The 27782-nt window shown below is 44.3% G+C and overlaps 1 protein-coding gene across 2 annotated transcripts; it reads right to left on the reverse strand.

Annotated features, from left to right (window-relative positions):
- Nucleotides 1-1709: 1709 nt before the first annotated feature.
- RRM2B (ribonucleotide reductase regulatory TP53 inducible subunit M2B) lies at nt 1710-22551 on the reverse strand. 2 transcript variants are annotated; one of them, XM_053999810.1, is made up of 10 exons: nt 22323-22551; nt 17626-17778; nt 16083-16199; nt 15026-15159; nt 13328-13422; nt 11199-11332; nt 5701-5805; nt 4495-4608; nt 3850-4020; nt 1710-2148 (listed from the first exon to the last, which is right to left on the reverse strand). In XM_053999810.1, the coding sequence occupies exons 1-9, from the start codon at nt 22428-22430 to the stop codon at nt 3868-3870; spliced, it is 1113 nt and encodes a 370-aa protein (XP_053855785.1). In that variant the 5' UTR covers nt 22431-22551; the 3' UTR covers nt 1710-2148; nt 3850-3867. The 2 variants fall into 2 exon arrangements, with proteins under 2 accessions (XP_053855785.1, XP_053855794.1); XM_053999819.1 differs by lacking the exon at nt 16083-16199.
- Nucleotides 22552-27782: the final 5231 nt, after the last annotated feature.

The raw sequence follows: 27782 nt of genomic DNA on the forward strand, positions 1-27782 counted from the left end.
TGCCCACCTTGCCCTTCTGCTCCAGGGAGAGGGCTTGCTAAAAGCTGCCATTCAACAGCTTCATTCAACACCCCTCAGCTGTGCTGGTGCATGTGCGTGGTGTGCGTGCACAGCCGTGTGCCAGGCGTGCACACCCGGACGCACAAACAGGGTCTGTGCACGCACCTGTGCATCCCTGCGGCGTGCGGTGCGGCCAGCGGGCCCCAGGCACAGGAGCATCCTCCTGGCAAGCACAAACTCGGCTACATGAAACATCAACGCATCAGCATCACCAGTGACCGACTCCCAGAAAGAGTGCTAGATAATAGTGACAGAAACATTAATATTTGCTGACTCAAGGGCTCCACCAGGAGGAAAAACCAGCCCAGATCATCCCCTTAGGAAGGCCAGAAGGAAGATGCTCCTCTGGCAGGCTAGGTGACCGGCAGGGAGGCCATGCTTGCTCTTTCAAAGCTTTCCTCATTCAAAGACAAGGACAAGAAATGTGGTGGAAGTGGATCAGCACAGTGTCAGCCGGCCAGGGGCTGGCTGCAGTTCTGAGGGTGCTGCCACACACACAGTATCCTCATCTGCTGCAAAAATCTTTCCAGTCCAGAAACACTGAGAAAGAGGTTGCTAACTGCCCTATCTTTACCTGCTTTCTTTTATTTCCCAGCAAGGGCTGGGAATACTCCCTGACCTACTGCACTGGGCAGTGGTTTCACAGCCAGAGCAGAGCGTTGGGAGCAGGATGTCTGCCTGTGGCTACTGATAACCAAGTCATGGGGTTTGCCGGGAGGGACATCTGCTTGAATGGGAACAATGGGAACTACAGAGGCCACTTTGCAATTTAAAAGGGGGGATTCTTCCCTTGAGCCTCACCTCCTATTGCAGGCCCCAGAGAGAGGTTTCTACTCATGTGACCCTTGCAGACAAGTTCTTCACCAAGACACAAACACCTCCAGGAAGCACCTTCTCTGTCGCACTGGCTCTAGCAAAGTCACACACCAGCCTTATTCCAACTCAGAGCACAGAGACCATGTACACTGAAGGGATGCTTCACACCTTCTGCCCCCCACACTCACACCCATCAGGCTTTCTTAAGCTTGGACACAGTGTGAGACACAGAGCCCTCAGAGGCCCATGGGGGAATCAAGCCAGAGCCCGGTGCTGGTGGAAGAAGGCACCTTCTGCCCATCATGCCTGTCTCAAGGAGGCACAAAGAGGCTGCAGGGACAAGACTTTTGAAATTACAGCCCTGACAGTGCCTACACAAGCAGGTGTGAAGCTGTGCCAGCTCAGACCCAGGTGACCAGTGTTTGGCTTCAGGCAGGTGCCTGGCTGGCCCCAGCGTAGGGCCTGAACCTGATAATGCTGTGCCCAGGCAGTCAGGGCGCCTGCCCCAAGGGCATGATGCTCTTCATATATCAGGTACCGCCCACTGACGGTACCTGACGGAATCACTTACAGACATTCAAAAGATTTCTCCTTGTGCCAGAAAATCCCAATTAAAAACAAAACAAAACAAACAAATGCCAAACCCACTTGTTACCTCACTAGACTGCAAAACCTATTGCCAGGAACAAGAAAGAGCAAGTCAAGAGCTCCTTAAAAAGTGCAAGACAATATATGGAGCACTCGTAACTTTCTCCCACAATCCAAAAGCTGTGAATACTGACTTACTCTGTCACATCCCAATTTTATCACTTTGGATTTCACAAGGAGGCAAGTAACTTGTAAATGAAAGCACGGGCTTCCCCACACTCAAATTTTATTGAAACGACACACATATTTTACACACAAATCAAGTGGGAGGTGTTGTACCAGACTTTGGTATCTCATATACATTTACAGAACCTGAGCACATTGCAGTTTCATATTAGAATATTCTCTATACTGTCATCATAATTCACAAGACTCAAAATAAATGCTTTTTAGTACTTTCAGTGACATAATAGGTTCTATTACTCCAACAACAGACCCATTTACAGTATTTTCTCTTTCTCCCCTATCTCAGTATTTCCAAAAGGCACTGTGTTTTCAGTCTGAGTCCACAGTTCTCTTGCAGTTCCAGTATGTTAGTGAGGGCTATCAGTTCCAGCTTTTCTCTGTATTCTCAACGTTCCACTCTGCCCTCTTCCAAGTACCTTATGTCAAATGATGCAGGCTCTAGTAGGGAAAAAAAAAAAAAAAAAGCTGTTCCATTTCCATGCTCAGTACATACTCCTGATCTTTTACAGAGACTAAAAGAACTGAGTCAATTTTGCTGCTTATTTTACAGCAGGGACAGTTGTTCACTAGGAACTATGCTAAGGCAGTGGACCTGTTTCATGGAACTCAGGTACCCAGGACTGTGGCTGATCTGGGCTGGCAGGGAAATAACACTTGTGCTACCCCATCACTGATAACCCTGGGCTGTCAGTTTGGCTCATGCTAGGTGTATCAAAAGCAGCACAAGATATTTGCAACAGTAAGACTTAAAAAAGCTCTTCCACGAAATGCTGAATATTATGAAAAATGCTTGGGTTTAATAAAGCAGAACCCTTTGTCTAGCTCTTGAATATTCACTTCATCTTGGAAAAAAAGAGCCTATTTATTTGCAGATAAGCTGGGTACAGCTGAATAGCATCCCTTCCACCCCAAGTAGCACTGCAGCACATTAGCCACTCTTCAATCACTCCATTCTCTTCATGTGGTATCAAAAAATTACAAACAGTTTTCAGGCACACAATCAAAACCCAAACAACAGTCCTTTGTAAGATGCTGCTACTCCATACTACTTCTGGTTTGGTTTCGAAATGCTTAATACCTTCTTTCAGAAGCTCTTCTGTGACAATATTCCAATGATTCACATCAAACACACAACCTGATATATGTTCATACATTACTGGGTGCTTCCTTACAGCCCAAGTAATCTGTTTGCAGCACCTCAAGGAATAATCCCTTGGAATGACATCTCTTCTCACCCCTTCAATGCACAAGTTCAACCAAGAAGGGGAGAGTATCAAATCACCCAGCATGACAAGGGGAGATGGACAACACCAAGAGCTGGCTGTTTCAGTGTCAGATGACTACAAATACAACTACAGATTGCTTAATAAGGCACTTGATCAGTGAAGCATGGAAAAACACAAGCCAAAGAACTATGGGATGTGGTTTTTCTCCACTGTTAACAGACATGCCTTTTCAAGGACCATTCAAAGTCCACTGACCTATTCATTAACAGCTATAACACAAGAAGAACATGTATATGAATTAAATGCCTACCAAGACCCACCAGTTTTCCAACCCAAGCAAAAACTTTTTCAGACAGAATCCAGGTTAATGGGGGGATTACACATAATTCCCAGGTTTAATAATATTCCATAGTTCAGACCTCACTACGGTCTTCCCACATTCAATTATTACTATATCTGCAACAGGATGAAACAGAAGAGCTTTTACTCTATACCAAATCTATAAATATGAAAACAGAAAACAGGAAAATAATTTATAGCAACATTTTTACATGGAGTGATACCTCAGCTGGTTTTCAGATTAAAATACCGTAACATGAGGTAAATATGCAGTTTGCTTTCTTAAAACACTACCAAAAGTCTTAAAAAAATCCATTCCATGTCATTTTTAAAGACAGCATTGACAGCAGATGAATCAAGGGAATCTTTAAAAGGCCATCCTTTTACAAAGCCATATAATTTTTTTACAAATTATCCCCCTTTTTTTTCAAATGACACAGAGAGAAATATATTTACTCTTCTGACAAACAACATGAAAACCCAGGAAAAATATCCCAGGACACTCTGATTTCCATGAGAGGAAATTAAGCCAACTTCACAGCATATAGGGAGATGAGGAGAGGGAAACAGTCACCATTCATTTGGCAATTTGTCAAAAATCTGCATCCAGAGTGAAGACATTGTCCATTGTTTCTGCCATAACAGCAAAACGTTGATATTCCGAAACCCGCTTCTCAAAGAAATTTGTTTTTCCTTCCAGAGATATATTCTCCATGAAATCAAAAGGATTTTCTGCATTAAAGACCTGGGGATGGAAAACACACTGGTGATTCTGACAGGGAAATAATGCTTTCAAAACCCCACAGCAAACAAAATCTGTCAAACTCTTTCAAACGAGACCACCTCTGGCTGCAATATCCTGCAGGATCTATGGACCCCTATCTAAGCAAATTCAGTACTGCCACTCCCAGGAGTTGGGCCTGTGGTGAAGTTCACTTGTGCAAGGTGCTTGTTATTCTTCAAGCACTGCAGCATCTGAGCACAGCTTACATTTCCCATTACAAACCTGCTGAGCAGCTGAAGGGAAACAAAGGCCTGGATTGTTCTTGCTCTTTTACAGTGAAGCATAGGTATGAATGCTGTGGTTTCAGCTGTCACTCACAGGAAGTCCATGTGCTAAATATGACCTGCTTCCCAGCATGACAAGGGAGTGCTTTGTGCTGGCAGTTCTCCTGGGCTGCACTGGCAGGCCAGCATCTGGAGCAATTGCATCTCCTACCTTTGAGAACCCAAGTTCCATTAGTAATCGGTCTGCAACAAATTCAATGTATTGTTTCATCAAGGTGCAATTCATTCCAATCAGACCCACAGGTAATGCCTCAGTTAGAAACTCCTAGAATTAAAATACAGATGGCAATTAGAGAAATTAGATTTAAGAAGAAAAAAAGGAGAGAAGACACCTGTGTTTCACAGTAACATACTTTGTGATGTTTCACACTCCCCAGGAAGTTGTCTGAATAAATAACTCACATCACTAAATTCAACAAATATCTTCTGCTTTCAGTAACTGTTTGTATCTTCCTTTACTTTTAGCCTGTTACTCTGGAAAAGGCACAAGATTTTTATCACTGCCCCTCTAATCTGCCTTTTTCCAATCCCCCAGTGTAAGCTTCTGTGTAAGCTTAAGCTCCAACTTCAATAAATCTATGGACCATACTAGTGGGAGCAAGGATAGATCAAGAAATCACCAGTTTTCCTGGCTTCCAGCCACCACAGAATGACAGATCAGAGGGCAGTGATATATATGAGTGCTGAACCCAGGCATGTGTATATTCAGGCACCAATGCATACCTGTCAGTGCTGTGAGACAAAGAAGGAGCATTTGTCATCATCATAGTAGTTAGGTAACAACAGGAAAGAAAGCTAAACTAAAATCCTGCCAAACACTCAGCCATGCAGAAAACTGTGCCTGCAGAAGGGCAGCACTTCACGTGAAAGAACCTGACATCAACCTCAGAAAAAGCCAGAAGACAGCATGATACTCGTGGCCAGAGCAGACTCTGCCTTCTCCTGAGGACAAGCAGAGATGTGAATACAATAGGGAGAGACAAAGTACCTGAAAGGACAGATGTAAACAAACTCCTCTCTAAGAGACAGCAGCAGTTGGACTAGATGATTACTGCAGGTCCCTTCCAACTGGAACTATTCTATTCAATATCAAATAAGACAGCTTTTCTTCCTTTCTGTCATTAAGGAAAAAACCAGCTGCCAGCTTCAGCTTGCCCCAGTTGCTTGACAACTGAATCAGAAGTCTCTGACTCTTATTGTCACCATTAAGGAAGAGGGAAGAATGGTATAATGCATCAGGAATCAAGCCTGAGACAAGTATCAAACATGGAATCGCAAAAGTTAGAAGTTAATTTGTTTATTTTCACACCTCAGACTGAGCCTGTGCTGCCCACAATGTTGTCACAACCAAGATTACCTGCTCAATTTCTACAGCATTAACGATGATCTCACAGACTCGCTCTTCTGATGGTTTGTTCACTAAATAATGGAACATTAGACAAGCAAAATCACAGTGTAGACCCTGAAATAAGAGAACAATGAAAAAAACAGTCAGTTTTCCCCTCTTCCCCATAGTTTGCTCTTATTTTCAGGCAGTCTCATTTGGGTTGAAGTTTCCCAGCCTCCTGCTTTTATGGAAGTCTTAATGTTATCACATGTAGTGTGGACTTGTAGTTTACAACCCAGTAACATCTCAAATCACATGTGCCAAAATAATGTTCGGCATACATGTTTCTCAGGTAAAATTTTTCTGAGGGCTGCTCTACTGTGAGTGATCCTACACAGAGCCTTGCTGGTCTCTGCCTCCTGTCAGGGATGATTTTGCTGAAAGACTTCTACATCAAGACCTGCAAAACTACTTATGAGTTAAAACAGGCTGATTACCTGCTCTTTGCTTTGAGATACTTGATTAAAATTCTTTCACTAGCATTTCTTCCCTCGCTTCTCCCAACAGCATTTTTAGAAAGGCAGATCCAGATTAAAGTCACCAAACCCAAAATTAACAAATCATCTCTTCCCCAACTGAACTCCCCTTCTCATTTCACCCAGCTATCCTACACAGAGCCTAGTAAACTGTGCTCCTTTCCAGGATTTCCAGAAAAGTCTCCCGACAAGGTAAGGAGACAAGCAACTCCAGGCAGCTGCTCCAAGAGGCACCTCAGCTTCTCTTTAACTTGCCTGGGTACAGCTTGATGGTCTGGCTTCAGCCATACCTACCACTGCCAGCCTAAAGGACCACTGTGCTACCATCTCTCCTCTCAACTGCAAGGTAGTGATTACAGCCAATAAATACCAAGAGGGCACATCCAGAGTGAAAACCAATCAGAAAGAATTTGGCAGACTATGGGCTACAAGACAATCTAGTATTATCATTAACAAGGGTCAAAACAAAACCTGGGGGCTGACCTACTAGAGAGCTGTTCTTCTGCAAAAGACCTGGGAGTCTCAATGGGTAACAAGCTGACTGAGCCAGCAGTGCTCGTGTGATCAGAAGGGCCAAGGGTATCTCAGGGTGCATTGGGAAAAGTGTGGCCAACAGGTCAAGGGAGTTGATTCTCTCCCTCTGCCCATCCCTGGTGAGGTCACATCTGGACTGCTGAGTCCAGTTCTGGGATCCTCAGTATGGAAGAGACAAGGAGCTACTGGAGAGGGTCCAGCAGAGGTCACAAAAATGATGAGGGGTCTGGAATATCTTTTTTATGAGAAGAAACTGCAGGAGCTGGGCCTGTTTAATCTGAAGAAGAGAACACTTAGAGGGGATCTCATTAATGCATATAATTATCTCAAAGGTGGTGTCATGGTTTAGGAATGGTACTCCCCACTTCAGTGCCCCCACCAAGACTCTCCCAAACCAGATGCCTCTTGCTTGCTCCCTGCCCTCACCAAGACACCCCTGGCTTTCCCTTGCCCCTTCCTGGTCTGTGAATGGAGGCACAAAAGGTGAAAATCACAGGATGGGTTAGAATCATTTACTGGAAACAAGAAGATAATGAAAAGAACACTGACAGCAATATGAACAACAAAATGTATAAGATGAAGCTATTTACATGGAAAATCCACAACAAATACCCACCTGCTCTTCCCAAATACATTTTTTCCCACTGGAAGGAACACCCTTCTTAAAAGCAGGAGAGGGAATCCCTTTTCTCCACCCCGTCAATGATCTGAGATGATACCCAGTAACATTAGGGTCTTAGCCACACAGCTCCAGGCTCTAACCTCTCACAGCTACTGCAAAAAATTAACCCTGTCTTTGGCTGAAGCCAGGACAGGCAGGTGCCAAGACCCTTTTCAGTGGTGTCCAGCAACAGGATGAGGACCAATGGCTGTAAACTAAAACACAAGAAGTTTCACTTCAATATGAGGAAGAACTTCTTTACGTTGAGTGTGACAGAGCACTGGAACAGGCTGCCCAGGGTGATTGCAGAGTCTCCCTCTCTGGAGACATTCCAAACCCACCTGGACATGCTCCTGTGTCACCTGCTTCAGGTGACTCTGTTTGGCAGGGCGATTGGACAGGATGATTTCCAGAGGACCCTTCTAACCCTAACAATCCTGTGATTCTGTGAAAACCTTTTTGGAAAGGCTATAAAATCCTTGTGATTAAAGTCATGAAACAGCCCTGAAGTAATGTAATTTGGGAAATATCCCCCCCTCTAGTGACCACAATAGCTGCCTGCTGCAAGGCTCCCACAGTCTTATCCTGGGCAACATCACCAGCAGGATGTAGGACATGCCTGGCTTCTCCATGAACCGGTGTGCTCTGCTGACCGGTGCTCCCACCAGCTTTGCACCTTTAAGTATCAGAGATGCACCAGCTCAAGAACAGCCTGGGAACAGAACCAGCAGCTCAAAAAACACACTGAGCATTGATCATTTATCTGTCCAGGTGCATCAAAAAACAGTTTGCAGTTTTCCATTGTGGATTCTTTTTACTGCCACTGGGTTTCAATGCAGGTGCTCTGTGCACCAGGCTTTAACCTTTGTAACAGCACTGCACTTGGAATTACGCCAGCAGAGCTCAAAAAAATTTTAGTCTTTTGGTGCTTGACTCTGCAGAAAAGTACAGTTACATGCAGTCACCTGCAAGTGATCCTTGTAACAAACAAATCCTGCCTCACTCAAATGGATCAGTTCATGATGCCTCACAGAAGACACAAGGAAGGTGAAGGCTGAAGAACTATTTGTTTTTCCTTACTCATCATATCACTTTCTTCAAAAGTGTCTTTTAAAGACATGTCATAAGATGTCTCATTTCAAAGCAAATTATCTAACCTATGAAAATCACCTCCATTATAAAAAAGCTCTTTACACATTAAGACCAGCTCTGCTAAGTTACAACCACTAGTATGTTTATACTGCATACAAAACTGGTCTTTCTACTTTTTCAGTGCTGACAGCAAGCTAAGTAGTGCAGTGCACAGTCCCTAGCCATAAACAACAGCTGCCAACTTGCAGGGAGCAAGGAAAAAGAAAGGAAGGAAGCAGTGAAAAGAAGGGGCACTTGTAAACACATGGTCTGTCATATTTGGTGTGCTGACATGCAGCCCCTCAGACACCTCACATCTAAAGGTAAGATTTACTGTCCTCCAAGGCAGATCTGTAGTTGCCCCCTCCCAGGAGATTCTACTGCTGTGCAGCAACACAAGACCATGGAGAGGAATGGTATCTGCTGCTTCTGCAGCAACCTGCCACAGCTGCCTCAGTGATGGATGCAGGTGGCTGTCTGCAAGCTCTGGAGGGTGCAGGTGGGGAGTGCTACTTGGAGCCCACCTGAACCTGCCTGAAGCAGCTGAAGCACAGCAAGTCTCAGAGTCACACACTATCCAGGTCCTTGCTCCAGCCAGCCCCCCCTACAGCTGGGAACCATGCAATTCCACCCCACTCCTTGAGCAGCTGGGCCTTTGCCTCCCTTCACAGCAGAGGAAAACAAACATCCCCTTCAATCTAAAAAATCCACTTTTGATAATATTATATACATTGGCTGGTTTTGGCTGGTGTGCTGTTTTGGGGTAGGGTTGGTGTTCTTCAAGTACGGTATGGGTCTGTGTTTTGGATTTGTGCTGAACACAGGGTGGGTAATATAGAGATGTTTTTGCTATTGCTGGGCAGGGCTTACACAGAGCCAAGGCCTTTTCTGCTTCTCATACTACCACCCAGGTGAGGAAGTTGGGGGTGCATGGGACATTGGGAGGAGACACAAAACCTGTCCTGAGCCAAGACAGGTGACCCAAACTGACTAAAGGGATATTCCAGACCATGTGACATTCAGTATATGAAGTGAGGGGAAGAAGGAAGAAGAGGGGAGCGTTTGGAGTAATGCCATTTGCCTTCCCAAGTCACTGTTGCACATGATGGGGCCCTGCTCTCCTAGAGATGGCTGAACACCTTCCTGCCCACGGAAAACAGTGAATTAATTCCTTGGTTTGATTTGCTCATGTGTGTGACTTTTTGTTTCCCTATTAAACTGTCTTCATATCAACCCACAAGTTTTCCAGCTTTTACCTTTCCAATTCTCTCCCTGATACTACTGGTGGAGGAGTGAGAGAGTGGTTGCATGGGGCTTGATTGCTGGCTGGGGTTAAATCACAATTGGGACACCAGTATTTATGTTTACTCCCTTTAAAAACAGGTACTTCTGCTGAGGGACCCAGCGGCACCCAGGCTTTAAGTTCATCAGTGCTGTTTGCTGGGTATAAAAATGGCTGGATGGCCAGGCCAAAAAACGTGGTAAGAATTAAATGCAGTTGGTGGCTGGCCACAGACAGGGTTCCCCAGGGCTCAGTTATGTTATGTTAGCTATATATACATGTTATATATATATGCATGTAACACACACAAACACACACACACACATATATATATATATATATGTATGTTACTGGCCTGAGTGGCCAGTCATGTTTAATATCTTTATCAGTGGTAAAGTGCATTGAGTGCACCCTCAGTCAGTTTGCAGAAGATACCAAGCTTGGTAGGAATGTTGATCTGCTGGAGGCTAGGAAGGCAGGGGGATCTGGACAGGCTGGATCAGTGGACTGAAGGCAATGGTATGAGGTTCCACAAGGCCAAACACCAGGTCCTGCACTTGTGCCACAACAACCCCATGCAGTGCGACAGACTTGGGCAGAGTGGCTGGAAAGCAGCCCAGTGGAAAAGGACCCGAGGGTGCTGGTTGAGAGTGGCTGAACATGAGCCAGCGTGTGCCCAGGTGGCCAAGAAGGCCAACAGCATCCTGGCTTGTGTCAGGAATAGCGTGGCAAAAGGACCAGGGAGGTGATTGTACTGGGCACTGGTGAGGAAATATCTTGAATCCTGTGTTCAGTTTTGGGCCCCTCACTACAAGAAGGACACTGAGGTGCTGTAGCAAATCTAGGGAAGGGCAACAAAGCTAGTGAAGGGTCTGGAGCACCAGTCTTAGGAGGATTGGCTGAGGGAGATGGGAGTGTTTATTTTGGAGAAAAGGAGGCTCAGGGGAGACCTGAGCTCTCTACAATTGCCTGAGAGAAGGTTGCAGTGAGGTGTGGGTTGCCCTCTTCTCTCAAGCAACAGGACAAGAGGAAATAGCCTCCAGTTGCATTAAGCAGGGGATTAGATTTGATATTACACAAAACTTCATGGAAATTGCTGTCAAGAGAAGTGGTTGAGTCACTATCCCTGAAGGTATTTAAAAGACATGTGAATGTGGCACTTAGGGGCATGGTTAAGGGGTGGACTTGGCAGTGGCTGTTAACAGTTTGATTTGGTGATCTTAAAGGTCTTTTCCAATTTAAATGATTCTATGATTCTGTAATTTTTGGTAAAAGTCTGCTTCTTTCCCCTTCCTCTGTCAAGACTACGGGTTTTTCATAAATATAATTCTACCCTTGCCCTGGAAACTCACTTTTCTTCAGTGTGTAGGATATGCCACATTACCTCATCTCTGCTAATAAGTTCATTGGAGAAAGTCAATCCAGGCATCAGGCCCCTCTTCTTCAGCCAAAATATAGCAGCAAAGGAACCCGAAAAGAAGATGCCTTCCACTGCAGCAAAGGCAACCACTCTCTCACCTGTTTAACATAACACATTTTTCATTAGACACAAATTGCTCTATTGCTCATCAGCAAAAGGGACCATTTGCATCAGACACAGTGATGCTGGAGAAAAGCAATCCCCTTTGCAGCACCAGATGCTGTCTTTGACTACATCTGTCAGCAGATCCTGATGTACAAAAGGTCTACACACCCCACAGCACTCAGCCATAGGCAACCCCAGCAGAACTGAAAAACCAGGGCACCCACTGAAACTGCCACAGGTCCGAAGCAAAAGAAGGTAATTGTCCAAAGTGGCCAAGACATTAGTACTCCATTATCTCGTTCTCCTGAAAGGCAGAAAAGTAGCTGTGTAACTGACAGCCAAAACTGAGAAAAGGGCCAATCTCTTCTAAATTAAACAAAAAACCCTACACCACAATTTCTTCTTGTTGGGAATCTACATAAAAGCACATATTCTTAAAAGAGCACATATGCTTAAAAGAGTGAAAGTCTACAGAACATAAGTCAAGACACAAATAACTACTTGTGTTATCCCACCTTTAATCCTAGGAAAGCAAGGCATTATTGGTCCCAGTTCTCCCTGTTCTCTACACAAATGTATTTCTTCAGACTACAAGACCACCTGACTGTTTAGTGAAGCCACATAATTCCATGTACACTACTTCAAACAACTTCACAGACTTATTGTGTATGTTCTGACATGAAGAGCTTTGGCACTAAGTTCTCATGCTTTTTCCCAATAAGAATTGCACAGAATTTTGTTTTAAAAAATAACCCAAAGTAGCCAGATGTCCCACTTCCTCTATGAGATACAAATGTCCACTGCTGGCTCATCTGAAGAAATTCAAATTAGGAAAAAGCACAGAGAGCAATACCAACTTACAAGTATCAGAGAAGTTATTAAAGAAAGAATTTTTCTGGCAACACAAAAAATCTTGTAGGTTACTGCTATAAAGGAATGGAGAAAGGCTGCTTATAAAATATAGGTTTAATGAAGCAGAAGACTGATTACTTATTTGAATAAAATGCATTAAGTTTGGGGGCAGGGAGCAGGGGGCACACTGCTTTTTGAGTTAGGGAACCTTCTGATTCCTGCACACCCCACACTGCTGGGAGCCAAACAAAGGGACGATGAAGGGGTTTCACACACAACAAGCAAAGCCAGACCGGGGACGCAGTGGGAGCTCCAGGACAGAACAATATACAGCTACAAAAAAGAACCTCTCTCAAACAAGAGCTCTGAACAGTTGCTGCAAAAGAATGATGTTCAGATTTATTTTGTTCACCAGGCTGAATCTCTCTATCTCCTACACTTTCTCAAAATATAGAGGATGTTCGTTAAAAAAAATTCCCCAGAGTACACCTATTATGTATTTCAGCTACAGCAAACCCTTCCAAGTCAACACTGTAAGAATGCAGAACACTTCTAAGGATGCCCTGCACCATGCTGATGGAAGCTGAACCACTGTCCCAGCTCTGAAATGAGATACAAAAACTAGAAACCTGGTTCCAACAGCAAACCAGAAACACTAGAAAGAGATGGTTCTTGAATCTTTTTTTGTCCAGGCTCAGTCATGCCTCAGTTACAATAAAAACCACATGGATTTCTCTATAGGAACATGGACACAGAAAATACCCGGACTTGCAAGAACTTCAGCTGCCCAGTTCTGAACACTGAGTGAAAAATAAGAACCAATTAGAAGAAATAATCAAAACTAGAACATAAGGTCTACAGGCAAAAATTGAGGAAACCAGGGTTATTCAGTATAAAGACAATAAAAAGACAGAGCATTTTTCATAATATGATTTCAGGGGGCACTGCCATTTCTTTATTTCTCTACCTGAAGATAAAAACATACAAGCTCACCAGAATTTACTTCTAGGTTTTAGCTAAATCAGAGACCCACTACATCTGTGGAGAATTTCATTTCATGTTCCAGGGGTGCAGCTTACTCACAGACAGTCAGTTTGTGATATGCAATAGAAACAAGTTTATAAAAAGCTACACACCGAAAGTGGATTCTCGGTCTTCAATCCACTTCAGAGCCCAGTCTGCTTTCTTCTTAACACAAGGCATTGTTTCAATAGCATTAAATAAGAAATCCCTATAGAAGAAAATGAGACAAAACATCAAAATAGTGATTTAGGTAAATCTGCCCTGGTTGTCCCTTCCAGCTCCACCAGACAGAGGATCCCATTATGCAAGGCTCTGAACTAACCCAAGTAAGAGACCATTCCCACCCCAAAGAGGTGATGATCTGTCCTGTTTTTGTCTGGGATAGAGTTCATTTTCTTCCTAGTTGCTTGTACAGTTCTGTGTTTTATATTTAGAATGAGAATTATGTTGATAACATACTGATGTTTTAGTTGTGACTAAGCAGTGTTTACACGAAGTCCAGGACTCTTCAGCTTCTAACCCTACTCCACCAGTGAGCAAGCTGGGGGGAACAGGAAGCTGGGAGGGGACACAGCCAAGACAGTAGACCCCAAGTGGCCAAAGGGATATTCCATACAATGTCATGCTCAGAATACAAACTAGGGAAAAGCTGGCCAGGGACTGCTTTTTGGGAACTGGCTGGGTATCAGTCAGCAGGCAGTGAGCAACTGCATTGTGCATCACTTGTTTATTATTATTATTATTATTATTATTATTATTATTATTATTATTATTATTATTATTTTCCTGTCCTATCCGGCTGCCTTTACCTCAAACCACCACTTCTACTTTTCTCCCCGATTCTCTCCTACCCCACTGGGCAGGGGCAGGCAGTGGAGCTGCTGTGTAGTGTTAGCTGCCTGCCAGGTTAAACCACGATGTGATCTGTGATAAAAAGAGCAGAGGGAGGCAAATGTGCAGAAAGCAACATCCCCAAGGGCTCAGGGGAGGAAGGCTGTGAACTCAAACATCCCATTCCAGGAGTGCTCACCCACCAGATCACAGTCTCTCTCTGAATTGAAGCCAGCTACTTCAGTCTATCCACAGAGCAAAACCTCATCTTGCCCAACTCCACAAAAGAAACTGGACAAGTCCCACATGCACAGACTCTGTTCCTATGCTGAAAACCTGAAAGGAAACCTTTCAGTCCTCCCACCATCATCAACACATGATGATGGGAAAGCACCACGGGAAAGCAAGCTCTGCCTGACCATCACCATAGTGGAGTCTCTGAGGGAAAGTGCTGCTTTTCAAATGTATTCTGTTTGGACTAGGAAGTTCTTCAGGTAAAAAAGGTGAACTCAATAATTCAAAAATAAGCAGTTCAAATTGTGTTAAAAAGCACTGACAACAAAAAGGCTGAAAGTATGCAATACATTGACTGCTGTATATTAGAAACACTACTTTAATCATGAGCACTCAATTTCCTCAGGCTGATCCTTTGCTGATGTAAGAGAAGCACTGCAGGAGCATGATAACCTCAAGAAGCTCATCTAACCTTTAACATTTCACATACTCCATGCTTCCAGCAATAAAAGATTTATACAAATATTAATTAACCTTCTGATACTCCCACAATAAGCCTTGGTCAGTAATACTCCTCTCCATTTTGGGGGTCAGACATGCAGGCCTTGAAAGCTTTAAGGAACTCTCCCCAGTTCCCCCAGAAAGTCAGTATGAAAACAGGAGACAGCTGCCATGCTGCCCTACAACGGTGGCACTGGCTTCAGTGACAGATTTCCCACAGGTTTGTAACACATCCAGAGGTTTACCTTTTCTTGGGATCTTTGATGTAGGTGTCTATGAGCAAGCTGTACATCTCTGAGTGAACATTCTCAATGAGAATCTGAAAGCCATAGAAACAACGAGCTTCTGGGATCTGCACCTCCTGACTAAAACGTGCCACCTGCCAAAACCAGAAAGCATGCAGTTAGTACAATAAAGCAGTCCTGCATGACACTGCTCTGAGCTCAACAGGAGAGACATCAGATCTCTGCTACAGAGACAGGATGGGAGCAGTTCTGTCCTACTTTGTTCACAGATATGTCAATAGGATAGTTGTGGTGCAGAAGAAAATAAAGCAAGCTAGCCAGAAGTAAATACATCTAAGAGCTGAAGCATGAGGGCACATGTACACAGGAGAATAACAGCAAAATAATGCAATACTAAACACTTAGTACTGAACAAAGCCTCAGACTTTGTGTTCATCATTAAAAAAATAAACAGCATGACATAAGGCATGTTCATGGAATACATGCACATATATACTGCATGTTATAAACATTCAAACATTTGAGATTTAAACTAGGCATTTGCAGACAAATACCACTGCTAACCTGTGATGAGATATTCTCCAGCCCAGAACAGATATCAACAGGAAGAATTCCCCACCTTTTTAGCAGCACTCACCTGCAGCCCTAAGAGATTCTAGGATGCCATTCAGTGAGAACAAAACAGATTTTACCAAAATGAGGAATACATGGTACAGCCATGGTCTGTATTCCTTACTTCTCAATTAACATGAGTACAGAACAATATGGGGTTACATTATTTCATTCAGAAATGCACGTCCCACAGCCAAGCAGGGGCTGAACTTAAAAACAGTGTTCCAGAGTGATGTGATTTGGAGCCCTGATGACCACAGCTGACCCAATTTAACTCAAACACTGCTCCCAGATGAACAAGCTGTTTGTTCCACTCGAAAAAGGTGAGATGGAAAGAAAAAAAAGTACACATTTAATAAACCTATGAATTAATGTGAAAAAGCCAAAATGGAAAGTTAATAAGACAGTAACATGACTAAGTATTCAAGCCCTCTGTCTTTCTCACCAGGTTTTCATTTACAATTCCATCACTGGCTGCAAAAAATGCCAGAACGTGAGAGATAAAGTATTTTTCATCTGCTTTCAGCTTGTTCCAGTGAGGAAGGTCCTTTGACAAATCAACCTAATGAAAAGAAAAAGGAAAACATTGTCCTTCTGCATTTGTCATTCTGTAAAAACAAACACCCAAGTCAAGTGACTGAGGCAGAGTTTTGGCATTTGCTTTCAAATTTTTACATGTAGGGAATTTAAACACTTGTGACTGTAAAAGACAACAGAGACACTGCAGAACTATTGTCTCTCTCTGCAACAATAACATCATGTACTTGATTCACAGTTTATGCTTTTGTAATTTGGAACAAAAGTTGGTGTCTACTGAATAAGTAAATGAGATTTTGAAAAGCCTTAGTATCTTTCTGTCACAAGTATGAACACACACCAGTAACCAGACCTCATTCTGAGACACTTAAACTTTACTTGAAATAAATGCTGATACCCCAAGAAAGCTATACCAAGCATGTCAAAAGATGGACTGAGGGGACTTCTGCCTTTGGCAGGTGTTCAGCCTTCATGTTGTCAAAGAACGGTATGGAACAAATGCTGTGCAACTGCTCTTGCCTATCAGACCAAACCCCAGCCACGAGAGAAAACCACAGCTTCCTTCACACAGTCCTTTTTTGTTTGTTTGTAGGATTTCTGAACCAAAACAGCACTAAAGTAGAGTCAGATGTGAAAAATGTAGAGGACCCACAGATGGTAGGACAGTGTAAGAAGGAACCAGCAATGTAGTAAAAGGGAAATGCTGGTAAGGCAGGAGTTCAAATGCTTTTTCTTTAATGGTTTAAATGAAGATCTGCTGCAACAGGGCAGCCAGCTGCCCAGGGAAGCAATGAAATACCACCTCCACAAACGGCAGTTCCTCATCATCCCATGATGCTTTCTGGTCTATTTAGAGCCTGCCAGTGCTTTCATCTCACTCGTCTGCAATTGCAGACCACTGTCCACAAATGAGCTCAAGTCTAGCTAACCAGCAACCTCGGGGAAGAACTTAGAGCTTGCACTGTAACATGGGGCAAGCACCTCACCAGGGCAATAAGGAGTCAGCTAAACACATTCTCAGCAAAATTAACACTATCTGTCTGGAAATTTAGGTACCTAATATTAAGGAAGAACAGCATGAAATTTCCCAGAGTATCTTACTCCTTACATCAGCAGTCAGTTGCAGGTTCAGAGACCGCAGCACGGTAGGAGCTATCTGACCACAAATTAGAGCAATCTGACTTAGGATTTCTCTATAACCAGAGAAGCACTCCAGGACACAATTCCACCTCATCCTAAACTAAGCACCTAAAACAGCTCTACTGAATCACCCTGTGGAAGCAGCTTGCTTTCCACTGTCGAAGGGAGTTCTGCTTTGGTGCTGGCACCTGATGTTTGATGAAATTAACTCCAACCTTTGCAACACAGAAGCCAGCAACAGAGCTAGGAAAGATGTGCCAGGACCTTGGTGGTCTGACTATCTTTTGCCAACCTACTGGCCCAGGGCTCACCTCTTCTGCTGTCCAAAAGGAGGCCTGAGCCTGCTTATACATCTTCCATATGTCTGGATACTGGATCGGGAAGATGACGAACCGGCGGTGATTTTTTCTGAGTAGAGGCTCTTCATCAAGGTCGGAGCCATTTTCAACAGCACTTGATGAGCTCTGAAAATAAAGCACAGCTCTGGTTAAAGTTACCACTATTTATTCCTCCTCCTCGCACTATCTCAAAAGTGTGGTCTGAAGTTCACCCGTGTCACACAGACACTCACCTGGCCCGCTGGGGTACGTGTCCCCTCGCCCTCCATCAGTGCTCCTGGCAGCGCTGCCTGCCTGCCCGGCTCTACCCAGCACAGCTCTCAGCAACCGCCCCGTCCCAGCTGTGCCGGCACAGGAAGCGCCCGATGCCTGTGTGCCAAGACAAAGCCTTTTGCAGCACAGGGGGGAAATCTGCCCTGGGAGACATCAGCCACTGCGGTCCCACACACAGGGAGACACGAGTGAGGTCACGGCACGGGGCTGCAGCCTGCCACCAGCACAGCTCCACCACGCTCACTGCCCAGCTACCTCCCAGCCATTTGCTTTCCGTTCAGCCATTAGGACCTGGATGGACTGCCCTAAGCCATGAGATCACAGTAACTAATCCCAATTGACAGAGCACAGCTGTGCCACAGCGAGTGTCAGCATGGAGGTTTGTGTATGCAATCTGTGAGGGCAGCCCACAAAGCAGCATGGGTCTGGAGGCTGCCCTGGAGGCTCTCCCTCGATATGAAATTAACTTGCCTCTTCTCAGCAGCTGGCAGCAGGAAAACCTCTGCCTGGAGTCACCCATCTCCACACTGATCTTTCTGTGTGGGCTTTCAGAGGACATCTGTGCACAGCTCTTCCTCAGAGAGTTCTAGCCCAGCCGAGCTGGGGAGGTGGGGACAGCTGATATTTAGGAAACAGGCAGTGAAAAGTAGCAGAGAGGGCACTCTGACCAGGGCCTTCACCTCACCTCTGGCTGGGGACATCTGCTCCCAGGATCAATCCCTGCATCCCTGCAGACATGTCACCAAGCACCTACTAGAAACCATTGCTGTGAAGAGCTGTCAGGACAGCACGCTGCAACCTCTGCAGAAGGGTGGGGGACTCACACTGATCAGAAGTTCAGCAAGCAGGACGCCTTTCTGGGTTGATTCCAAGATCCCACTGACACTGCTGTAGAGGATAACTAATTGTACAGGCAGTGTACAAGGTGTTCCATATAATACAGCAGAAAAGGGGAGCTGAAGGTTTTGAACAACATTGTTTCTACCTTCATGAAGGTATCTGGAAGTCTTTTCCCTACCCAGTCTGACTATAACTACTCACATAATAAAAAGCATTCCTTTACTTCAATTTGGAAAATATTCTCAAGCAAATAATGCCATTCAGATTTTAATAAACAAACAAAACCCAAACGTGTGCACATTGCATAACTGGCATAGATACCCCAGATACCCCCAGTGAATGCATCACTGAAACACATTGCAATTATAATTCTACCCCTTTATTCCATTTTTAAATATTACTCAATCACATGATACAGATTTCCCAGCATCATCTGATGGCAGTTGATGAGAGTTGAAGACCTTTTTTACTTCCCAGACATAGATGGTTACAATAACTCACTAGAATTGGGAGAATTTGGGGTTGGCAGGTTCAGCACCTTGTCTTAGCACACACCTGCTCAGGGCCTGGCATCCAGCCAGCTTCATCTGTTTTTGCACCAGCTGACATCCTTGAAAAGAGAAATACTGCAAAAGTTTTCCCTGTTATCCCAGCCACTGCTGGCTCATGGGTAGCTTGTTGTCCTCCAGGACTCCCAGATCCTTCTCCACAGAGCTGCTTTCCAACAGGTCACCCCCATCCTGTACTGGATCCCAGGGTTATTGCTCCCCAGACCTGCATTTGTCTTCACTGCATTTCAGACTATTCCTCTGCCCATCTCTCCAGCCTGCCCAAGTCCTTCTGAAGGGCTGCACAGTCCTCTGGGGTATTGGCTGCTCCTCCCAGCTTTGTGCCATCAGTGAACTTGCTGAGGAGGCATCTGCCCCTTTCATCCAAGTCACTGATGGATAAGTTAAAGAATACTTGGCCCAGCATTGAACCCTGGGGGACACAACCAGTGACAGCCCTGAAACTAGACCAGTGCTCAATCCACCTCACCATCCACTCATCCCGCTCACACTTTCTGAGCTTGACTATGAGGGTACCATGGGAGACATTGGCAAAAGCCTGGCTAACACCCATGTAGACAAAATCCACTGCTCTCCCTTGTCTATTCAGCCAATTGTCCTATCACAGAAGGTAATCAGATTGGTTTAGCACGAGTCCCCTTTGGTGAATCCACAGTGACTATTCCTGATGACTGTCTTGTCTTCATGTGCTTAGAGGTGGACTGCAGGATGAGCTGTCCCATCATCTTTCCCAGGATTCAGGTGAGGCTGGCTGGCCTGTGGTTTTAAAAACTGTACCAGTATCTTGTTAAATGGATGGTTTTGGTTGTTTGGGATTTTTTAATTTTAAAAAAGGAAAGGTCAGTCACAGAGGCTACACCATACCGAAACCTCCTGCTCACCTCCCTTATCACCTTCAGGGGTTCAGAGGAGTTTCACAGGCAGGCTCTGTGAAAGGAGCCTTTCACAGGCTCTAAATGAGCAGGCAGGCAGGCAGGCAGTGGCTACAAGGCAATCCCATCTTCTCTAACTCAGTTTCAAGTGTGTGGCGCGTTCTGATCACTGCTGAGGTTTCTGTGCAGTCATCACCACGTGCTGAAGGAGCATAATGCATTCCCTGCCTTGCTTTCCTGGATCCAGGGGCACTGGCAGGAGTGTGAGAGGCAGGAGAAGGTAGAAGTCACTTCAATCTGCACCCCCAGATATTTTTCTTAATGCTATGATGGTGCATAAAACAGTCAACACTCACCATAATGACAAAGGGCACCCATTTTATAATGTGTACATGCTTCGTTCTTTTCAGACAACGTGATCCAAATGCATAAAAGAGCTGAAGCTGGTGGGTACAGGCTAACCCTTGCACCAGCAGGGTCAACCAAATGAGGCTTCAGTATCTCCAAGGATGGAGACTACACAGCCTCTGTGAGCAACCTGTGCCAGCATTTGACCACTTTCAGAAAAAACAAGTGTTTTCTCACACGTAAGTGCAACCTCTTGTACTTCAGTGTGTTACCAATGCCCCTAGTCCCACCACGGGGCACCACTGAGAAGAGCCTGGCTCTGTCTCCTTTATTCCCTCCACTAGGTGTTTTCAGCCACTCACAAAATTGCCTGCAATCTTCTCCAGGCTGAACAGTCCCAGCACTCATGGCCTCTCTTTGTATAACAGATGCTGTAGTCTCTTAATCATCAGCCCTTTGCTGGACACACTCCAGTACATCATATCCCAGTTATTCTGCAACTGAGAGAGACAAGCTCTTCTGGTGATGACAATAAACCAAATGGACAACAAAAACTGCTTAGGGGTACTGAAATGCCTTCCATTAATTTCAAATTCAGCAAACTAGGAAATAATTAACAAACAAGGAAACAAACCAGAAAATAATTAACAAACAAGGAAACAAACTAGGAAATAATTAACATATATACACACCCATCAGCCCACAGTTACAGCTGCTGGGCTACATGTGCAAGCATCACAGTTACATGCCCTACATCAGCTGTAGGCAGGGGAAAAGCTAAAGGTGCTGGCAGAACCAGCAGTATGATGTGGAACACACGCTCAATGGTATGCGACCATGAACCCTCACACACCCTAGTAAGAAGCTGCACGAGCATCCCATGAGCTTCCTAAGCATTCAGGCCAGCCCTGGGAAGCACAGGCCATGCCAGCAGTGAGACTGGGAAGACTATCACTTTTCCTGGGAGAGATGGTTTGCACTGCACGGCGTCTGAGGAGCACAACACCTGCTGGTTCCACATGCTTGAGGGGACCACAGGACTGCCACACACTTCACTATGGGTACAGCATGTCACTGTTCAGGGGGACAGAGTAAGGGGTTTCTTACACTTGTATTTAACATGGCACACCTGTTTTTGGATACTTGTGTACTGATGACACATAAGGGTTCAGGAAGACCATGTCTTCCCTGTCATGATGATCCTTTCTCTTCAAACACCTCAGCCTGGCTTAGCACGGTTATACTGGGGGGACACCAGAACGTAGCTCAGACGCCTCCCAGGGGCAGACCTTCCCGGTCCATAGGGCCTAGGAAGCCGGGAACATCACCAACACACACCTGCCTCCACGGCAGCTCGGGGCAGAGAGGACGAGCTCTACCTTCCCGGTCCCGGCAGGGACCCCCGGGGCGGCAGGGGCGGCACTGCCCAGCCCCCGTGCCAAGCAGCCGCGGCCTCCGGTCGGAGGCCCGCATCTCCCGCAGGTGCTGCCAGCGCTCCCCGGGGCCGCGGTGCCCGAGCGGTCCGGCCCTGCCTAGCCCGGGCAGGACAAGGGCGCGGGGGGACGGGTCCGTGTCCTTTCCAGGGCTGTCCGAAGCAGCGGGTCCCCGGTGCCCGGGGTCTCCCCGCGGCGGCCCGGCCCGGCGGGGAGGCAGCGCAGCGCCCGGAGGGGCGGCGAGGCCCGGCCGGACAGGGCTGCGCTGCCGCCGCCGCGCCGTTCTCGGAGCCCCCGCCCGGCCCGGCCCCGCTCCCCGCCCCGCCCGGCCTTACCCGCTCCGGGCCCGCCGCCTCCTGCGGCGCCGCCGAGCCCTGGCGTTCGCCCATGGCCGGCGGGACTGCACCGCGAGGAGCGGCGGCGGAGGAAGGGGGAACAGCCATGGCCAAGGCCGCTCCTCCCCCGGGGAGGACTCAGCAATTGCATAACAAACACAGCCGCAGCGCTTGGAGGCGCTCGCCAAGGGCCCGTCAGTGGCAGTACGACTGGTACTTGTTTCTCTCCCTTGCAAGCAGAGAGAGCTTCAAAAGATTCGGGTGTCCCCTTTCCAGAAAGGTAACTTTCGGTGCTGCTTTAAGAATTCGTGTGCCCTTAAGAATTTTGGGTATTTTTTTTAAAGGCACCAGGCTGCCACAGTAACTGGGACCTCCCCTCCTCCCCTCTCTCCATTCGCAAGCATGGGATGGGGGAGTCAGGCCAGCTGGGCTCCTCTGGACTGCATCTGTTTCCTGGTTTTATGCCTTGTAAGAGACGCCCAAGCCTCGCCAGGCAGGGGATAAGAAAAGTTCCGTGGTGAGATCTGTGACTAAGCACAAGAACAGCTCTGGTTTTCTTACATGTTTTCTGAGGAGCAGAAACACGTGCCTGAGCAGCAAGTGACTTAAAAGCACAGCAGGAACACTGAAAAAGTAAACGAGAAAAGGTGGATTCACATTGATCATATCTGCTGTTAGCTGAGTACTGTTATTTCTGAGACATCCTTTAAGTTTTATTTCCCAGAGATACCTAGACAAGCTGCTTAATCTTTATGTCCAACAACAGCTCCACTCATATCAAGTACATGGAGTAGCAGGGAATCCAGCTTTTTGTCCAGAGCAATCAGAGGAACACTGACTGATGTAAAGCAAACCCAATTGACCCATTTGCAAACAAATTCTAATGGTGTGTGTAATGCAGAATTTGCTGGTGGTTTAAGGGGGAGATGCATGAATTTGTGGAACCAAAACTAACAAGCAGCAGACTATTCGTATTAAATGACATTGACTGGTCTACCAGTTGTCTTAGCTCCTAAATCTGATTGTCCCACCTACTGTTTCAGAGTTCCCTAAATAAAGAAATGCCCTGTCCTGACAGGGATTAAGATCTACCATAAATTAATATAATTAGCAATAGAAAATTGTTCAAGTATTTGGAGACAACTTCTTAAACACCTGCCCTTATGTCTACTTGCATGGTGCCTAAAGTTGTACAAAAAAAGAAGAATACTGGAAAGGATTAACCAAACAGCATGTGGCTGTTCTTGCACCTCAACAAAAATCTGCCAACTTCTGTTAGCTTTGTTTTATAAAAGTTAAATCATGTACACAACACTGAAATACAGACAAGCACATAAAAATGAAATACATTATGCACAATTTTGCAAGATTTCAGATTACCTACAATGTCCTATTTAGGACAAGCTCCCTGACAGGTGATGGAAGCTGTACTCCTCCCTTAGTTCCACACAGCTGCAGCAGCTGTCCTGCTATGGCAAAGGTAGTCATCACTGTTTTAACCGTCCTACCTTTCTTCCCTCCCCAAAATGTTACTTTTTGGGGGAATACTCAGCTGCCTTTTGCAATGGGTTATAAGTCTAATTTTGTATATGAAAATGCCATTTCAGGTAAATTGAAGAATTTTCATTTATAAATTAAAGTGAAATCTGCTTTTCAGCTTAGCACTGTTCCCTCTCAGAAAATCAATTTTTGAATTATTTCATTATGTCTAAAGCCTAAAATTTCTTTAAGTCTCCTTGAAGTCTCTGTGCAGAAAACCTTACCATAGGCTTGGCAATAATCTATTTTCCAACATGACTACAGTATACAAGCATACTCATTTGGTTAGCTGCCACTGCCACTGGACAAAGGGATACTGAAGAGTTTCATCATTATGGAAAAGTCCTGAAACACCTCGGAGCAACCAACTGCCTCTTCTTATACTAAATAGTCTATTACTATAATAGTAGTTTGTGGTGATAATAGACAAAAATACCTTTATATTAAGCCATTGACAAAGGGGGAAAATAGTCTCTCACAGGATCGTGTTTCAAGCAAGACATGGAGTTATCCTCTAAGACAACTCCACAAAAAATCCATTAAAATATATTAAAAATTAAAAGCCCTCCACTCTTCTCAGTTCAGCAAATCTGAAATAGCTGCAAGTGAAAGCCACAAAAGCAATTTCCAACTAGCAAAGGATCCATCAGAACTCCTGATAATGCTGGAAGTCCTGATGGGCAATGACTGCACTGTGATGGAGGCCACACTCCAGTTGTGAAGCCTGTTCACGTCCTCCCCACAGAGATCATGTGGAAACTTCCAGCACTGTGAGTTCCAGGTAGTCACTGAAGCTTTCACATGACCCATTCACCTATGCATTTTAATATGTGGATATACCTTCTATCTCAGAATATAATGCCACACATGCTGAAATACAGCTAATCTGGACATGCAGAATTTTCTGTTTGGTTTTAGCAGACCTGTTACTAAATAGGCAAACCAAAGAGTTCAGAAAAAAGGTCAAATCCTACAAAGCTTGAAAGAGGAAGGGAATCAGAGCTACTAAATGAGGTATGCAGTTTGCCTTACAGAGAGGAAGCTAGAAGAATCCAAGTGTCAGTGAAGCAAAGAGCACAGACACAGAAGCAGCTCAGAATGGCATTTACAGATGCACACAGAGACATAATCCACAGGCTATGGGACCCCATAAAGAAGGAGTAAGGGCACAGCAGTTAGCATAGAAAGGAAGAGGTTAACACAAACTTAGTGAACAATCTTCCACATGGTATTAAGGGTCACCAGGAGCTGTGCTGAATTCTGGCTCTCTCTGAGAAGCAACCACACAGGAGGCAGTTGGTGGTGGCTGGGGAACTCCCACCTGCACACCAACTACCATGGAGAGGTGCAGCCCTGTTCACTACATGGTTCTCTTCAGATGCATGGAACTTTTGAAAAATAGCATGTCTGTACGGTGTGCACAATTGCATACAAAGATAAACATTGTTTAAGAGTTGAGGAAAATTTCCTTTCCTTTGCCTCCCTGAATGCTGCTGGGCAAGGGTATTGGTGTGGATTCACAAGATTGCCAGTTTCCAGCTTTATCACTGCGTGTTATCTAGGGACCAAATTACTAAATTGCTAAAGGAAAGAAAAATCACTTCCAAACCACACAGGTGGGAAAGACCACTTGATGACAATTTTTCGTTCCTGGAAAATTATCAAAGTTGGAGCAAGTGATTTACCTTGTGTTGGATACAGCTAGCTAAGTAAAAGAAACCAAAGCCAAGAATTAGTCACAGAAATTAGCACTAAAGTATCAGTTTTTCCTAGATCCAGATTAGGACCTACTCTAGTAGTTGGTCATAACATTTTATTAGTAGCTACCTTTATCTCCTCTTTCAGCAATGGTGAACAGCTAAGGATTTAGACTATTAAAAAAGTGTAAACAGAATTTAACTAGTTAGAGTCTCTAACACACTTTAAGTGAACTAACAGAAGGGCTTAAGTCAAAGGGAGAGGAGGTGTATGATTTTAATAAACATTTTTCTTATTAAAATCTTGATATAGTTTAAATATACCATACAGAGGAAAAAAAAGCTATTTATAAAGCTACATACATAGTTCAAGTCAATGACGACAGAATATATCATTCTAAATTCCCTCTCTGCTTATCAGAATGCCTTGTGTGTGTATATATGGTGAGCTACTGTGCTATCTGCATAACTTTTGTCTAGCTATACATTACAGGACTTAAAAAATGCTTAATCTATATACAGAAATATATATACATATAACATATATTTATATGTTATACATACACACACACTTATATACATATACACACAATACATATATATATATACAGTACTTTACATGTATATATGGCCTTTCATCCAAGGGCCTTGGATACTTCTTAGTACATCAAGCCTCACAAAGCTTTGTGAGGGAGCTTTATTTTACAGACTGGAGCTTTGATGCCTATTCTAAACAGTTTCTTTTGTTGCTTTCTACTAATTTTGCACATTTCAGTTAGAGGCAGTTTTGGTAGTGGAAATAATCACAGCAGTTTGATAGCCAGGCATAAGGTAGATGTTGCTTTGTACCTTTGTAACTTATCCTCCTTAGTATAAGAGAACAGCGTAAATTTTCTCTATGCTAAAATGCCTCTACCTAGATTTGTGAGGCTGTACTGCTTTTTATTTTTAGCACAGTAAAATCTAATACAGTTTTGAACTTAAAATACACTGGAGGTCACAACAGGAAATCTAGCTCCAATCCTCACACATTGAAACTATCCTTTTCTAAGATGATCGATTTAGAGGAAGTATTAGTACCTGAAGAAATAATTCTACATCTATTTATTTATCTGCAGTTTAACTACACAAACCTGAAACAATCCACCTTATTTAGAAAACAGGATTTTCAGCATCAATTTGGCAACTGGTGATCAGAATTTGTGGTATCAACTGTACTCCATACCTTTAGCAACTAAATAAATGAAGAAAACCGAGTTTTTTTTGAAAATCAGATGTAGGTAACTTTTGGTCATCCTAAAACTAGCTGACAGAAAGGAAAACCCAGAGGAGCTCTGGCTAAGGTGAATTCTACTGGGATTTGGATGGAACAGTACTTCAGCTCTTCCCAACTAAAGGGAGAAAAAAAAATTATTAACATGGACTAATGGGGGTTGGAGAAGCAAGAAAGAACATCACCACCACAAAACCTCTAATCCCTCAGTACTTCAGTCTGCTAAGCTTTCATGAATTTATTTTGACACAGAAAAAGTAGCTCCTTTCTTCATCAACCAATTTCTAACTCAAAAATCTCTCAAGCCTTAGGGAAAAGAAGTCCTAGATCATGGTCAAAGACTGCCCTCCCCAAAAGTAACCAAGCACTTCAAAAGTGAACATAGAGTAGAACTCACTACAATGAAGTTCGAGAATTTTATTCTAATCTAATTGCCTTGAGATTTTTCAGAACAAGCTACTTTTCCTTCAAACCAATTCTGTTAAAAGGAGGGGTTGCCTGGCCCATTTCTTTCAGGATTCTCTGCTAACTGTAAAATGTGGGCTAAATGTCTTCTGCATGTCAATTTTTTAGCTACAAAATTCAGATTTTTAATGACCAACTATGTTTAGTGTATGCTGTTAGCTAAAGTATAAATGGCTTAATAAATAAAAACTATTGTTTCTTCAGTATGACTTGGTATTTTGTCTGTAATTTCTTTATTAAAAAACTGTAACAAGATACTTAAAAAAAGGCTAGATACAAAAGAAGTTAAGCAGCTCACGAACATTAAAGTTTTCCAAAAAATGTATCTTCAATAATCATGATCTTATAAACATTTTACAGTTACCAGAAAGTGCCCAGGCTGAGTTTACACAGTTAGATAATGTAGTACAGGTGTTGGGTTAGAACTGGTAGTGGAACAATCTCCTGACTGTCTGTTCACTGTAACAAGGATACAAAAATGTTGAT

The sequence above is a fragment of the Vidua macroura genome, chromosome 1 (genome assembly GCF_024509145.1).
Source record: "Vidua macroura isolate BioBank_ID:100142 chromosome 1, ASM2450914v1, whole genome shotgun sequence".
Taxonomy (NCBI): Eukaryota; Metazoa; Chordata; class Aves; order Passeriformes; family Viduidae; genus Vidua; species Vidua macroura.